Source organism: Pleuronectes platessa, chromosome 7 (genome assembly GCF_947347685.1).
Source record: "Pleuronectes platessa chromosome 7, fPlePla1.1, whole genome shotgun sequence".
Classification (NCBI taxonomy): Eukaryota; Metazoa; Chordata; class Actinopteri; order Pleuronectiformes; family Pleuronectidae; genus Pleuronectes; species Pleuronectes platessa.
In genome coordinates this window covers 20959590-20974998 of record NC_070632.1, presented here as the reverse complement: position 1 = coordinate 20974998, position 15409 = coordinate 20959590, and the positions used below count along the sequence as shown (strand labels likewise).

General features: G+C 40.4%; 1 protein-coding gene across 6 annotated transcripts in view; it reads left to right on the top strand.

Annotated features, from left to right (window-relative positions):
* The window catches only part of LOC128444495 (pleckstrin homology domain-containing family A member 7), a 120187-nt gene that overhangs the window by 62440 nt on the left and 42338 nt on the right, over positions 1–15409 (top strand). For all 6 annotated transcript variants that reach the window (XM_053427007.1, XM_053427005.1, XM_053427004.1 and 3 more), the window contains one exon: positions 15098–15206. In XM_053427007.1, coding sequence (XP_053282982.1) covers positions 15098–15206 — 109 coding nt within the window. The remainder of the gene's footprint in view (positions 1–15097; positions 15207–15409) is intronic.

Sequence of the window (15409 nt, the reverse complement as noted above, 5' to 3'; positions counted from 1 at the left end):
ATCTTGAAAGCCAAAGTCACAACTTTTCAAAAGAAGTTATTTTGACTTTGAAGACAAATTGCTATTGAGTAAGTGATTGTTTTAATGTTTTTGCCACGACGGAGATCAGTACCAATCGGGAATGTCTGTATCAGTCCAATATCGTGAAAAAAAAGTTGTCCAAATAATCTGGCGGTGATGTTGACCCATAGTTTGACCCAGTTGCTGATCACTGCTGTAGTTTAGACTCCGCACGCTGAAGGCACACTCACTCCCTACTGATTGCTAAAGAGCGCTAGCCCAGTAGGTAGATTGATCTACAGACAAGAAAGTACACAAGGGTATTTCCCAAAATGTAAAACTGTTTCCTTGAGTACTGTTGGATAAATGAAATAGTTTAAAGTTGCTCTTAGTAATTGTGCACATTTGTTTGCTAGTTACCCGATGCTGTTGAGAGTTGTTATCATCTGTAAATACAGATTCAGCACACTGATGTTTATTTTCCATTTCCCAGCGCGCGGTGTTCTACCACTTTAAGAGACCTGGTTAAGCAGGTCTCTGTGGAATAAACAAGTCGGAGTGCTGACTCTCGCCTCTTTAGCTGACAGTTTGTATTGCACTCCAAGGACTTTGTTTGTGCAAAGATTTCCTGCCTGTGACTAAACCTGACACCTGACTTTCACCACAGTAAAGAGACTCTCAAAGGTGTCAGTTACTAGTGACAGGACACTCTTTTCTCCCGCTCGCCGAGACTGTGATATAACTCAATGAGACGGGGAAATTCAAATAAAGGCCTCCTCTAGTTTGAATATAATACCATCCAAAGACAAGACAAAAACCCTCAGGCAAAGTGTTGTTTTACTTTGAGGATTTTTTGTAAAATTTTACAGGAGGGCTTGGTTTGTATCAGAAGGTCCCTATCTCGGTCTGCATCTCTGAGAACTTTTCTGTTAAGTAGTTTGGGTGGAATATAACTATGGTATATAATATGTTTGACCTTGATGCCTTGTTTTCAATTATATCTTTATTGCTTTTATCCACCATCGAGAACAGGACTGCAGCTTTATATTCTCCAGCTCCTCTTCCTTGATCAATGGTGAAAAAATCCCTTTGTAGCAGTCACATGGTTCATTGAAATAATTGACCACAGGCACATTTGCACTAGATGGGTGAAAGCCAGAGTCCACAGTGTTTATGGCGACTGTCCCATAGGTCATCTGTGCAAGCAGCTTAGTGTCATAGTTTTAGATTGTATTGTTAGATGAACTTTAGCTGCCATATAATTATGATGGGCCTAAAGGAGGAAGCTGTGTGGGATTATAGAAGAGGGACTAGAAAGCTCATTATGAAGTGTGTTAGGAGACTTAGACATTAGTATAATAGCAGCTATGGCTAAAAACTGTTCCATTGTGACAAATATTCGAATCCTCTCTCCATCACTTTACTCCATAACACCACGGTAGACAATGTTATACTGACATCTGTGTTGGACATTGATATTCTAATCTGTCCTGCCAAAGTTTAATAATTACCTTTTTTTTTCTTACATTCTCAGTATATAATGTCTCCAACTTTTGTTTCGGGCAATTGCTTCATTGTAGAGCTCTCTCTCTCCCTCATGGACTACCTCTACATCGGCAGCACACAGGGAAATGCTACATCAACGAGTCTTCAAAACATCCATAAAATTTTTACTGCAGGCAGCCCTCGTCATATCCTCAGCTGTATGTGTGCTCGCTCCCACGAGGGCCATGCAGTTCTGAACAGGCAGGGAGACGTCACTCTATCGGACGTTTGGTCTCTGTGGTGTTGTGCATGTGAATGAACTGCATGCCATTTTGTCAGTGGTGTACAATGTTGACAAAGACTGGGGCTTGTCCATTGAAGGGGCTAGCAGCCATTTTTGACTTTTGCACTTGTGCATTGTAGATAAACCTCTAAATCTCTACTGGCTGACTAGCTGTAACTAATGTGCTTGTCAAACATCTGACTCTGCTTCCACTGTTCTTTAATCAGGTGTCTTGCACGCATTATTATACACACAAACAGCTTTCAATTAGATGAAGAGGTTTGAGACAGCATATGGTCACACAGACGAGGGCTGCAGATAGGAAGAGGGTGTGTGCCTGTGAGAATGGGCTGGAGCAGGGTTAGTTATCGCTGTTGCTGTGAACTAGCTGTGAAATATTTGTGCAGTTCAGGCTGTTCCTCAGTAAATAAGTGCTACAGGTCCTCTAGACCCGAGACAATTTCCTGTACTCTCACTGCTCCCATATGTCATGACAGCAACACCGCTCTCACATATTGTGCTGCACCATCAACAACTGCTGTCATATATAACTATAACAACCGGATGGTAAATTACAGTGCTATTCACTCATTATTGCTATTTTTAACCCAGAGGATAGACTTCTGTCATACACTAGTCTGCCTCGCCTCTGTCAGTCACTGCTCTCAGATGCACTTGACTTCTCTCTCTCCACCTCCTTGGTCCACCTCACAATAAGTAAGTAAGTAAGATAACTTGGTGGATGTCTAGACCAAATCGCAATACCTTGATTTACCATATTTATTGAATGTGCCCAAGCCTTACAATACGTTTCTGTTTTCAATTTTTTGGAGTGAACACTTAAATCTTTTTTCTAACTGCATCATGCATCTCTTGCTCTCTGGTGAAGACTTCTCAGTCTGCCACTGCATATTTTCATTTAAAAGTTTTTTTGCAGGCTCATGGTTTAACTCTTCCTGAACAAATCTGAGCCACATTCAGTCACCAAATCCATGAAGAGCAATTAATAGAGCTCTTGTAGCTGTTAATATAATAAAAAGACATTCAAATATAGTGCTTCATTACCAGGATCCATTTCTAGTAACCTATTTTCCCTTTTAATTTCTTACTTTCTGCCATCTCAGTTTTTTCCATTTCCTGTCGTCTCTATTTCCATCCGTCCTGCACAATCACTCTCTCTGCCATTTTGCTTTATCCTGCTTTCATCATTCTTCATATCATCTGTCCTGTTTCTCTCTCGGTTTCTTTCCTTCCATTCCTCTCTTTTATCTTTTATCCTTTCATTTCTCCCTCCTTTACCTTATTGTCACTACTTTGTCACTGACAACGTCTTTTTTCACACCTACGTCTTGCTGTCTTCCTGTTATATTATTTAAATATTTAAGAATTAATTACAATTATTAAATGTATTTAATTTTCATATTTCATATTTTTAGCTTTGACTGTCTCCGTAGGGATGTTGGCAGGCAAAGCATCTGCCAGCCTCCCTTGTCTGGCACTTACCACAGATAAAACCTCCTCTTGCCATCATGTCTTTTATATCCTTGTGTATCTGTTGTTGTCGGTCACTGAGCTTCACCACCTCTCCTTCTGAGATGGTAATCGTTTGATTTTTCTTCTTCACATCTGCACTGTATCTCTACATCACTCTCCAAACATCTCTCACTCTCCTGTCTTTTCTCTGTCCCTCTTCCCCTCTTTTTCCCCGAGTCCTACTCATTGTATTTCTATCTCTTTCTCCTACAACTCTCATCTGAGACAAGGTCTGATGGATCTGTCTTAATAACAGCTGCGTAGGCGTGAAGCTAGCCTGTCCAAATGCTATGATAATGTGTCAGTGAAACATGCACGCTTCAACCATTTGTGTGTACATGTGTGGCTATGAAAATAGATTCTGTGCAGGTTTATGATAAGATGAATCAGTCTTTAATGTACCTGTATGCATTTAGTTGTATATGGATTTTGTTGAATATTACTGTCTCATTGCATTTATGCAGCATTAGTCTCAGGATTATATTTGCTGTGATTATGTAAGGCACAGTTGAATAGCATCCATCCAAGTCGGTTTTGCATTATAACTGTGGAGGACCAGTTGATTTACGAGTGAATATTCACTAAAGAATCGTCTCGACAGTGTCCAGAAGAAATAAGACTTTGAACTAATCCCAAAGTCACTCATAAAGCCAGCTAATTAATATCCAATACACAACAGTGGGATTTCTACTGGCAATGTACTAACAGTACATCAGTGCCAACCATCTTAAAACTTGATGGTCAGTTTTAGTTAGATTTAGCTTTAGTTGGGCTTCACTATCTTGTAAATTACTCTGTCCCTCTGATCATCCTTCCTTTTGTTGCTTTTTTCATATTAGTGGATGATAATGTTTGTATTATGGGTTTCATGTTGCAAATACTCTTAAAATCCCTCCAATCCAATTACATTGGACACACATACTATTCTAATTTAAACATTCAAATCAAAGAGCATGTACTTTTCATTGATGTGTGTAGGAGGTTTGGATTATAATGTAGTTATCCTTCTGTTAGCTGCGAACCCTAATTATCCAATTACCATCACACCACTGCAGACACCACAGGAGAGACCATTTCAGCTGTTGCCCTGTGCACTATCAAAAACATCCACTGTTCTGCTATTTAAAGCCTCAGTGAGGCTGAATGACGCACTCGAGGTTTTCTTTTGTAGGGGCTCTTTTGTAAACTTTTATATTCAAGGCTGGGGATTGAGCTGGTCTTTTTCAGCATGAACCCCTCTGCTTCACATTCATGTACTTACACACACATTTATACCTTTTTCCTGTTGGCCACAGAGGCTCTCTGCTACGGCAGAGCTAACCTTTAGATTACTGCCACATGCTGGCAAAAGTGTAGTGGAGTTCACTGGAGCTCATATTCTGGTTTATATCTGTCACCTCCAGCCCCGGCTAAGTCTGCACCTACCAGCCTCCTTCTTTTTCCCCCCTATTTGATGTCACTGGCCATCAAAGCAAAGCTGAAACGCCATCTGAGGGCGTTTTTAGGTCTGTCTGTCTCTCTCTATGTGTGTGTGTGTGTGTGTGTGTGTGTGTGTGTGTGTGTGTGTGTGTGTGTGTGTGTGTGTGTGTGTGTGTGTGTGTGTGTGTGTGTGTGTGTGTGTGTGTGTGTGTGTGTGTGTGTGTGTGTGTGTCCGGTGTGTGTGTGGAGACTGGCGTCAGCGGGCCTGCTTGCGAGGGGTTATCACGCATTTAAGTGGCTAAAGTGTCAGGACTTTACAGCTTCTAGGAGTATGTTATCAACTCTTATTTTGGCAGCAGGAGAGATTGAATTACTTCTTCGGCTGCTGCTGTCTGGGTCTGAATATCCGTCTGCATCTGAAGTGTTTCTAAGTGTGTTCACGCCACATCTGTCGGTCTTTCCTCGGGTCCTCGGCACTAAGGTGGAAATTTTGATAATGAAAACTAGTTCAAATTTAGTGCTCGAAGAAATGCAATTTTGGGGTTTCTTTATCTGTTTCCATATGTGTTCTGTGTTATCTTATTCTTGATGGTTGATGCTAATGAAGAAAGACATTTGTATTCCCTACACAATGATCTGGCGTATCTTCTCCTTCCCTGTTTGTCTAGATTTTACGCTAAGCTTTATAGCAGAGACCTAGTTTTCCTTAAATGTTTGTTTCCTCTATTAATTATTTTTCAAACTTTCCCATTTTAACTTCAACTTGCAGGTCTGATTTTCCTAACAAGTAGACACAGAGCAAAACATGATGAAATCATATTAAAACTTTATTGATACGGAGGACGTCTGCCTGGTGATAAACACCAGGCAGACGTCCTCCGTATCAATAATATATATCATCAATATATAAATACACATAAACAGAATTTCTGGATGTCACTTGAAATTTTCTTCCCTATGTCAATTTTTTTTCCAATTGACTCTTCCTCCACATTGCTCCCCTCTTACCCCTCTTCATGCTCTCCAGTTCACCTTGACTCGTGTCCTTCTAGCTGTTCACCCCTCCCCTGCTCATTGATATGGGATTTGGTGATTTAAAGGAAGCCGCGGCAGAAATGTGAAATGTGCCCAGTCTCACCCAAGGGGTGCAGCATAGCAACACTTTGTTTAACTGCTGCCATAGCAGCATTTTGGAATTGACACGGAACCCCAATTCAGACATGACCTCTCCAGAGGTTTCCCTTTCACACAACGCAGCTGGAGATTCTCTGCTCAGACCAGTTCACAGTGTTAAGTACTGGTCTTGACACACCCAAATGCGACCTCAATGGATTTTGAGATCCAGTCACTCCAGCCATATTCAGAAGTGGTCTGGGATGCATGGGATACATTAACGGTAAAAGATATACTCTGCTTTAAAACTTTATCCAAACTGTTTCCAACAATGTTGGAAACCCCCAATTTTGTTCAAGGTAACAGGACATTTAATTGTGTCACCTTTTAATTGCAGCACATCAGCTTTCCGCGTGACTTTGCAGGTAAAGTTTGAGGAAAACAAAATGCTCATTTTAAATAAAAATTTTTCATTGACAACGGTGGTCAAGACAACTCATATCATCTCATGCTGTTCCACAATGTAATCGAAGTAAGTCTTTTATTATTGTTTTGATTGAGAGACCCCTAGTGGCCAAAGTTACATATTTAAGTAACACGTTTGGAACTGGCAACTTGCTGTTATAAAAAATGACCAGACAAAATGGCAGGCCAAACAAACAACAAGTAAGTCACCAATGAAAGACTTTCCTGCAGAGCTACTGATGATCAGCATGATGCAATTCAGTTCCATCAGCACCACAGATGAGGATCACATTTAATTATTTGTTGCGATTGAAGTGTCCGATTTTAGGTGGAAAATGGAGATGCATTAGGTGGAGCGTTTTATGGTTATACTTTTGTTGGGAGGATAATGGTGTGTTAGTGCTGAAATAACGGATGGTGTCCGCTCTCTGACAAAAAGGTGTGTGTGTGGGTGTTTCTCTCAGATAATTGATTGCAACATTTCTGAATGTTTCTGATCTTCAGACTTCATCCATTCATACAGTGATGTGACGCCTGTGTGTTTTACATATAGCTGTGGTTGTGGGTGTTTTTTCAGTTAGAAGGTTTCTTCAGTGACTTTTACATTTTTTCCTGTGAGAGGTATCATTAAAATACAGGAAAGATCTCTGCTTTAAAATGTCAGAATCGTTTCAGCCATCACTTTGCCAGTATAATTATGTTTTCACCGCGGCCTCCTTTTTCACCAGATTGCCTTATCCTCCCACGGACGTAACAAGAGGAGGCAAACTGCTCTCCTCCTAATGAGCAGACTATAAATGACCTCCAGCCTGTACTCTGGTGTCCCTCTTGACTCGTGGTCAATATTGCTGTGTGAGATTAATATGCAATATTATGTGGATCTAGGTTCCTGCCCTGTCACATACTCTCACCAGGCTGTTAAGTGCCAATCTGAAGTGTTTGTCCTCCTCCTTTTCTTCTTCACTCAGTAATTTATTCACCTCAGAGATGGAGAAGTATTTCCAGCAAGACAGAGAGGGAATAGGGCATGTTTGCATTTACTGAAGGATTTCACTGAAGCTGAACGTTATGTCTCTGAGTTGTCGTTAGTGATGTTTGGCCTGATATTTCTACGTATTTATTAATGATGGGCTGTGATTATAAGGTTTACACAGGCTCTTCAAAGGGTTGTCTTGGGGTTAGGTCTGATGGGTTGCCCAGTCAGGGTCTGTTGCTGCATCATTTCCTTATATTTGGCCAAATTCATTGTATTCTCAAAAGAGTTCACCTCGGTTAAGTAATAAGTAAATAATCGTCAAAATTGAATCAGTAGAGCTCAAGATACCGTGATGCTTAGTGTGGTTTCACCTCTACCCTGCTTGGTCTGGACCTAAGGACTTTTCAGTTTAAGTTGAACCACAATAAAAGCTGTGAAAGGTGCCTCGGACCACAGTCTAGACCAAGATTTAGTCCGAGCCAAAGAGGATGGTCTGAGTACAGATTAAATCAACCATGGTTCAGTTCGTTTGCAGAGTATAAACAAATACTTTGAAAAAAAAAGTAAGTGACAATGACACTATTCATCATGGGAAGGGAATATTACAGGATTTTAACCGTGGTTGGGAAGGTAGTCAATATGCCAGTTTGTATATATTTTATAATATATATCATTAAAGAAATATATATTATGAATATATTCTAATAATACTACAGATCCAGGTGCTTATGTGACCATATTAAGATTAAGATACATTTATTTATCCCGAACACATGCACAGACATGCACAGGCACACTCATGCAATTGTAGGGAAATTTAACCTCTGCTTTTAACCCATCTGGTGCAGGACACACAGAGCAGTGAGCGACCATGTACGGCGCCCGGGGAGCAGATGTTGGTGGAGTAAGGTGCCTTGCTCAGGGGCACTAGACAGGGTAGGGAGAATCCTCTTGGATTTTTGGACAGATCAATCCAGGTTCATCATTTTGTTTTTTCTCCGTGGAGTCGAACCAGAGACGAACCAGAGACCTTTTCTGCCCATAGTCCAAGTTTCTGCCACTAGTCCACCGCCTCTCAGTGAAATCTGTGCAGCAGCACACAAATAAAAGAATGGGAAAAGCTCAAAGCGATACCATTACATAGCCTAAAGACTACCTTCCTAGAAACTAAAACACAGAAGAAGGATGCATCCTCTTTCCGTGAGTCATTGGGACACAACAATCTTTTTTTTTTCTGTCATGGGATTGGGACAGGAGTATTTTTCTGGGAGTGATCTGGGAAAGGAGTGACAATCCACAGAACGTCTCCTTCTGTTTGGCATTACAAACTGGAGGTGTGAGGTGTTGAGGGGTTTCAGGGCCACTGAAGATATTATACACAGCTCTCACATACTTCTTGGGACAAGTAAACTGACTGAATCAGTGCTGGGCCCCTTGAAGTTCCAAAAGGTGTGAGCTGCTGTGTGTGGAGTCGTAGGTGCAACAGGAACCCACAGCTGCACTTTTTAAAGAAAGACATGGTGTCATTTGTCAGTTTGCTCTTAGCTGTCAGCTCTCCTGAGTCCGTCAGTCATCACCCAGAGGAGGAACACGTCCTTGAATGGCAATGAAACCTGCATCAACGTGCCCTCGAGCAAAGGACTGAAATCAGGCTGCTCCACTTGAACAGCTCTTTAGGCAAAAGTATTGGAATAGTGTGAAAAGAGTCTGATTTTAAAGCAAACTGCAGGTTGTCTAATCACAGTGCAAATAATCAAAACTTTACATTCTGTTTATTTTCTACTTTTAAAATAAGGAACTCATTGCTAATAGTCCTTGTTGGGGCTGAGGGTTGTACAAGGGGAATTTAGAGCTAAGAGGGGCTGAGATAAAAAATCACATTTAAAAAGCAGTCAACAAGGATTATGATCCTTAATATTATATTAGTCATCAGATTTTAATGCACACAACAACTAAGTGAATAAAACAGTACTTTTCCAGAATAAAGACAATTGAAAAATATGAGGGTGAGAAACTGAGAATAAATGACTTTGAGACGCTGATAGGTTACACCCCTGTAAAATGTTGATATTGCCAGATCTATATGATTCTGACATATGGTTCACTTTTAAATATCATATAATCAACATAAGTAGACAACAAAGTCAGATTTATGGATCTAAATGTTGTGTGGAAAATATATAATCTGATGTGAGAGTCATGATAAAAATCATTGAGGTCCTGCTGATGCAGCTGAAGCACGCCTTGTTTAGTGATGTGTGTCAGTCTCCTTTCATGTTGTCTCTCTTCAACCCCTTAATTTCTTCATCTTTTCCCTTTTCTTGTCTCTTTTCCTTCTTCTTTGCCCTCAGTGGAATTAGGTTCACCTCGATTCAAAGAGGCTGAGAGAATCCACAAGTTGCCTAAACTGCTCATATAACCAGCAAACAGCTGTCAAAGACTGTGAAACATATTCAAAAAATATTTTTTTTGTAGAATTGTAAATCAAATCAAATCCATCTTTGTTTATGTTGCACCTTTCGCGCAAACACCGTAAACATACAACAATTGAGTAAAACACACAAAATAGAGCAATGCATTCAGCAATGAAATAATTAAAATAAAATACAAAAAAAAGCAGCTCGATAAAACAGGATAAGATCATTTTAGGCTAAAATGGAAGGTCTTTCTTTACAAGTGTTTTCCGGCTGCTCTTGCCACTTATTCCATACACACTAAATAAGTAAATAGTTAATTACGCTGTAAAGAAAGCAGAGTTCATAGAGGGAATTTTGATTTATTTTTCACTGTGGTAAGTTATGGTGCAGTGGGTTTCTTTGCTTTCCCTCTTGAGTCCTCTATCTCTTCCCTCCGTTTTATAGCTTTTTCTTTATCTCTCAAGGCCAATTTATACTTTATCAGTAGCTGTGTACCCCTTACAATAGTCTACCTAACTGTACATCACAGACTGTAACAGCCACGATTGGCCCGCTTGATAACATGTCTCGTGGATGTCTCTCAGTGGCCGGACAAGCACACAAAACTCACCCTCCTCCTGCCTCAGCCTGTTCAATGGTCGGACACATCATCTCCTCTGATGTCGTCCAATTTTATCAGTAGAAATAACTGATATTGAAAACTGGTTAGCTCCAACTCCATCAGTAACTTTACAGTTTCAGTTGCCACTTTTTTGAAGTCCACTCTGGCATAGAAATCCTGCTGCTAACTATTGTTTTGGTGGTGCCATTGCAGAGTGACGTAGTCGCATCAGATAAAGAAATGCTCAAAATGACGAAATTAACTTGTGCAGGTAACTGTGTACACCCTGTGCATCAATCTTCACGTCAGGATTCAGACCCTTGTTTGAAAGAGATAGACAGGTGGGCGTCCCTGACAAAGTAAAGGTTTAATTTCTCTGATTTGTGATTTACTTCATTAAGTTTCCAGTTCCAATTAGCTTTGTTTGGATTAATACATTATTATGTGAAAAGAAACGTGTTTTTTTTTATAATTTGGCACTGCAGTGGTTCAGTTTTATTGCACAAAAGGCAAAGTGCCTGTCTATCTTTCCTCTTTGACTTTAAATTAACTCTTAATCCCCCAAAATTTTTTTAAGAAAAGTTCTATTTGGAGTCTTTTAATTAAATAAAATATTTTGACTTGATGAAAAATGTATCCATTTAAAAAAACATTTTTTTCCTCCTGACATTTTTAAACATTGCTTTATATTCTGTTGACATCAGAAAGAAAACCGAGCGTCTGTCTCTCTCTGGTTCTCCAACCCACCTAAGCCACATTCAACAGATTTACATTATGCATCTGTAGATAGAGGTTGTTTATGTACTGAAACTGCTGGATGTGTTGGTGTGAAAAAGTCCGTCTCTATTGTGGAGGAAAGAGATGAAGGAGCTCTCTTCATTTTAATATAAAATGTCAGAAAAAGACGCAAGAATAAAATTAAAGTAGACCAATATTTTCATTTATTTTAATTTGGTAATTCAGACAAATTAAAAAAAAAATTATCTGTCTACTGAAGCAGTTTAACTGTCAAATGTGTATTTGCAAAAATAACTATGCTTAAAACTAAATTGATTAATTTGAAAAAACGGTAGCAGGGTGTTGTGTGTTTCAGAGAAATATAGTTCTGGGTAATTTTTGGGATGATAGAATACATTACACTACCATTGTCATTACTTCTGAAACTAATCACCAAGATTTACACGTTTGCTCCGCCTGGTGTCAGCGCATTGACAATAAAACATTCAGTGTTGAACCTCTCATCTGTCTCACCACAGTAAGACAGCAGCAATAACAGGTCTGTCAACATGCAGATATATATAGCTAGCAAGGAGGTGTGTGTGTGTGTGTGTGTGTGTGTGTGTGTGTGTGTGTGTGTGTGTGTGTGTGTGTGTGTGTGTGTGTGTGTGTGTGTGTGTGTGTGTGTGTGTGTGTGTGTGTGTGTGTGTGTGTGTGTGTGTGTGTGTGTGTGTGTGTGTGTGTGTGTGTGTGTGTGTGTGAGGATAACCCTCATTACGCTCAAGCCTTTTTTATATTGTCTTTAGCTTCTACAAAGATATCGGGATTGAATTGTTAGTTATTAAGTACTAGTTATTCAGCTCTGGATACATGTACAAAGGACCGGTCCAGACCGTTTGAGAGACATGAATACTAAAGACAGGGTTTGACCAGGTTTGAGGTCTAATGGTGTGATTGTGGGGTAATAATGCAGGGCCCACTTAGAAGTTAAATTAACCTGCTGTCAGACGTGCACTTAACTGGGGTTTTATGTGAGAAAGTAAATTTCAGAGTCAGAGGCTCCAGACACGATCTGGAGTTTCTCCTGCCAGGCTCTGAGTAAAGGGGACGTGACAACACAGTGAGAGATCCTCGGCAGGATTCACCGAGAACAAGTGGTTGTGTTGACAATGTTTTTAACATGCGACAGACGAAACAAAAACAGAACTAATATTTCAGAATGAAACACAGACACAGATGAAGATGTGTTGTTTTGGATGTTTATACATTGTGTCCAGCTTCCTGCATGTTGCGCCTCACCTGTTATTTTGAATGCACCTGAGTGGAGAGTCTCCTGGTACGTTCTACATAGCGAAGAGAACGACCGGACCCCATTGTACAGCTTGACACGGGTACATCAATAAGGAGCTGTCTGTCAGAGGTGTCCCATCCGAGTGCATCATGTTGGATTTGCTCAAACATTAGACTGTCAGATAAACAGACCTTTGTCCAGTGTTTGGTTCATTGACTTGTGTATGATGGACACTCATGGATTTCCTCATGCTGCAATACAATTTTAATTGGGTTTTATTTTTAAATAAAAGAACTTGTATTTGATTAGAGCTGGGTGATATGACTTCACGATAATTTCAAACTTTAACTTTAATGAGTGCACAAGAAGGTCTGAACCACAGACTGAATGAACTTTGATGACGCAGCTTCCCTTCCTCCCACTTTCACAATCTGAAGTGGGACAATCTGTGTCCCTGGGAGGGCTCGGTCTAGACTGCAGAGTCCAAACCAAAATGAGATGGTTCTGCCTATTCTGCTGTCGCCTAGCAACAGAGCTGCAGTTGGACAAGACAAGAACATTTTAATGCCCTTCATGTTTTGAACATGTGTACCATTAACCGTTTGAAGTAAAATACACATCAAGCATTAGACGTCTCGTCATGTCACTGTCCGCTGCCATTACCGTTTTGAAAAAGGAGCTGAAGCCCACAAGAAGGAGCCACCCACCGGAGCCTTTGTTTCTCAGGGATGGAAGGATGCATTTGTCTGCCACATCTGGAGGAGCCTTAGAAATGAGACTGCCACAGCTGTGACGCAGGTGGTGTAAAAATGCAGCCTCCATGGGATGCAATTTTTAACTTGATACAGTCAGTGTCTGTGCATTATTGATCAGGGGATGGAGCATAAGTAGTAGAAACAGACCAGACCTATCGTGAGCCAGTCTCAGCTGGTAAATAACTAACAGAAACTAAACTGGAAAAGATGGCACTGAAACATACATTAATGTGCTGTGAACTACCTATGAGGACAGAAACCACCTTGGACAGAAAATTTTACATTTGAATTAGTTTCATATCTTATCTGTTGACATCGAGGAGGCGTGCACACACATCCATTGGAAACATACTGCTAAAAACCAAAGCTTAATGCGCAGTCGAAAAGACACGAAGACAAGAAGATCCGTTAATATTTTATTAACGTAGCAGGTTAGAAAATCTGTTTGAGGTGAAGTCTGCTGGATATCACTGTGAGCTTTGTAAATAAATCAATGGATGAGCACCTGCTGGAAAACAGTGGAACATGAGCACAGTGTCTTAGAATCCAAAACAAAAACGCAAAGATACAAAACTCAGACGTGTGTCTCTTACTGCATTCATGATGGTAAAGCAGGTTCTTCAGTGTCTCTACCTTTCTTTGTCTTTTTAGAGCATGACTCATTAAAACATGTTCACTTGGTCTGGATTCAACAACAGTTTGTTAGGTGGAGAAGCTCATTCATTCACAATCCTCTAATCACAAATGACGTATCTCTGTAACTATTTGTTCAAACCTGTTCATGCTGCTCTGTTGGTACTACAGTCACTGTGCTACTATCCACGTGAATTACATGCTGCACATTCCTGCTTGTAACCAACAGCTCATGCAAATCCAATGAAGGCGATAAGCATTTTTCAGTTATCATAACTCAACTGTTCTCTATGGATGGGAAACATATTATGTAATCCTTCAGTCTGAGAACAGGTATGATACAAATATGAGTCTGGAGTGAACTCAGTGATTGCAGCCTATCAACATTCGTTTTGGATTGATGGATTAACATCAGGGTGGCACGGTGGTGCAGCCTCACAGCAAGACGTTTCCTCCCGTTCCGGCCAGGATCGTCTTTGTGTAGTTTGCATGTTCTCCCCGTGTTTGCGTGGGTTTTTCTCCAGGTACTCAGACTTCCACCCACAGTCCAGAGACTCTACATTAACCGTGAGCCTTAGTAGATATTTAACTCTGTATGTCAGCCCTGTGAAGACCTGTCAAGGGTGTACCTTGCAGTCAGCTGGGATTGGCTCTCGCCCCCTTCACGGCAACCTTCACTGGATAAGCGTTATAGATAAGGGATTTCCATGCTCTATTCATAGTAATCAAATTCCAAAATCTGCCTTTTGTTGTCATGATTGTTTCACCCTCAAGCTAGAAATCTATGGAAGAAACAGACCTTGAAATAGCAGCTATGTAATGGCATCATTTGGGGTAGTTAGGTGACAGATCTTTAGAAAATGTTTACCCAGCATTCCTCTGGGATTTTCTGATTTGATTCTACACTGTGTCAAACCTCTGCCCCCTTTTTGTTTCTCTCTATGTGAGGCATAAAAAGGATTAAGAAGCCACAAGAACACTGCTATTTTCCATCATGAAACATAATACAGATTAGATCAGGTACATAAATAATAACCTTACATGCTGAGTCTCATATGTCTGGTTTACATTTGGATTAAGGACTGGTGATAATTTATCATTTGGAGGAACTATGAACTACATATAGCAGTTTGCTGCTGTATGCACCTTTTATTTTTCTGCTGTAAGTTCTGGTTTGTAAATTTATCAATCAGCCTCCTGGTGTGAGGCGGTCATGTAAGGTAATGGCTCTGCACCGACCTGAGGTTACAAAGGGAAAATAGACACAGACAAGAAATTGTATTTAATTTTGGCTGTCCACACTGACCAATGTAAACTCTCCATGAACACTCCAGGGGATGTATATACATTTTATATTCAATTTGAAAAAGCATTGTATCAAAAATGTTTTCTGTGTGTGTGTTGTTCAGGCCACAGGGAGCTCGCATGATGTCCAAACCCACCGGTGAGCAGCTCTCCAGCACAACAGTCAGCGAGGCCTCGACCACCATCACTTCCTCCACTGTGGACAACACCAAGGTCAGTGTGTGTGTGTGTCTTTGTGTGTCTGTGTGTGTGTGTGAGTGTTTGGCTCATTGTCCATTTGCTGTGAGGACGACTAAGTTTACTATGGATGACCATGCTGGGGAAACACCCAGGGTTTGGCTTGCTATTTTATTTCACTCACACTTAGAACTGATCTTTATAAAAACCTGCTCAATCCATATTTTTGATTGTACCCA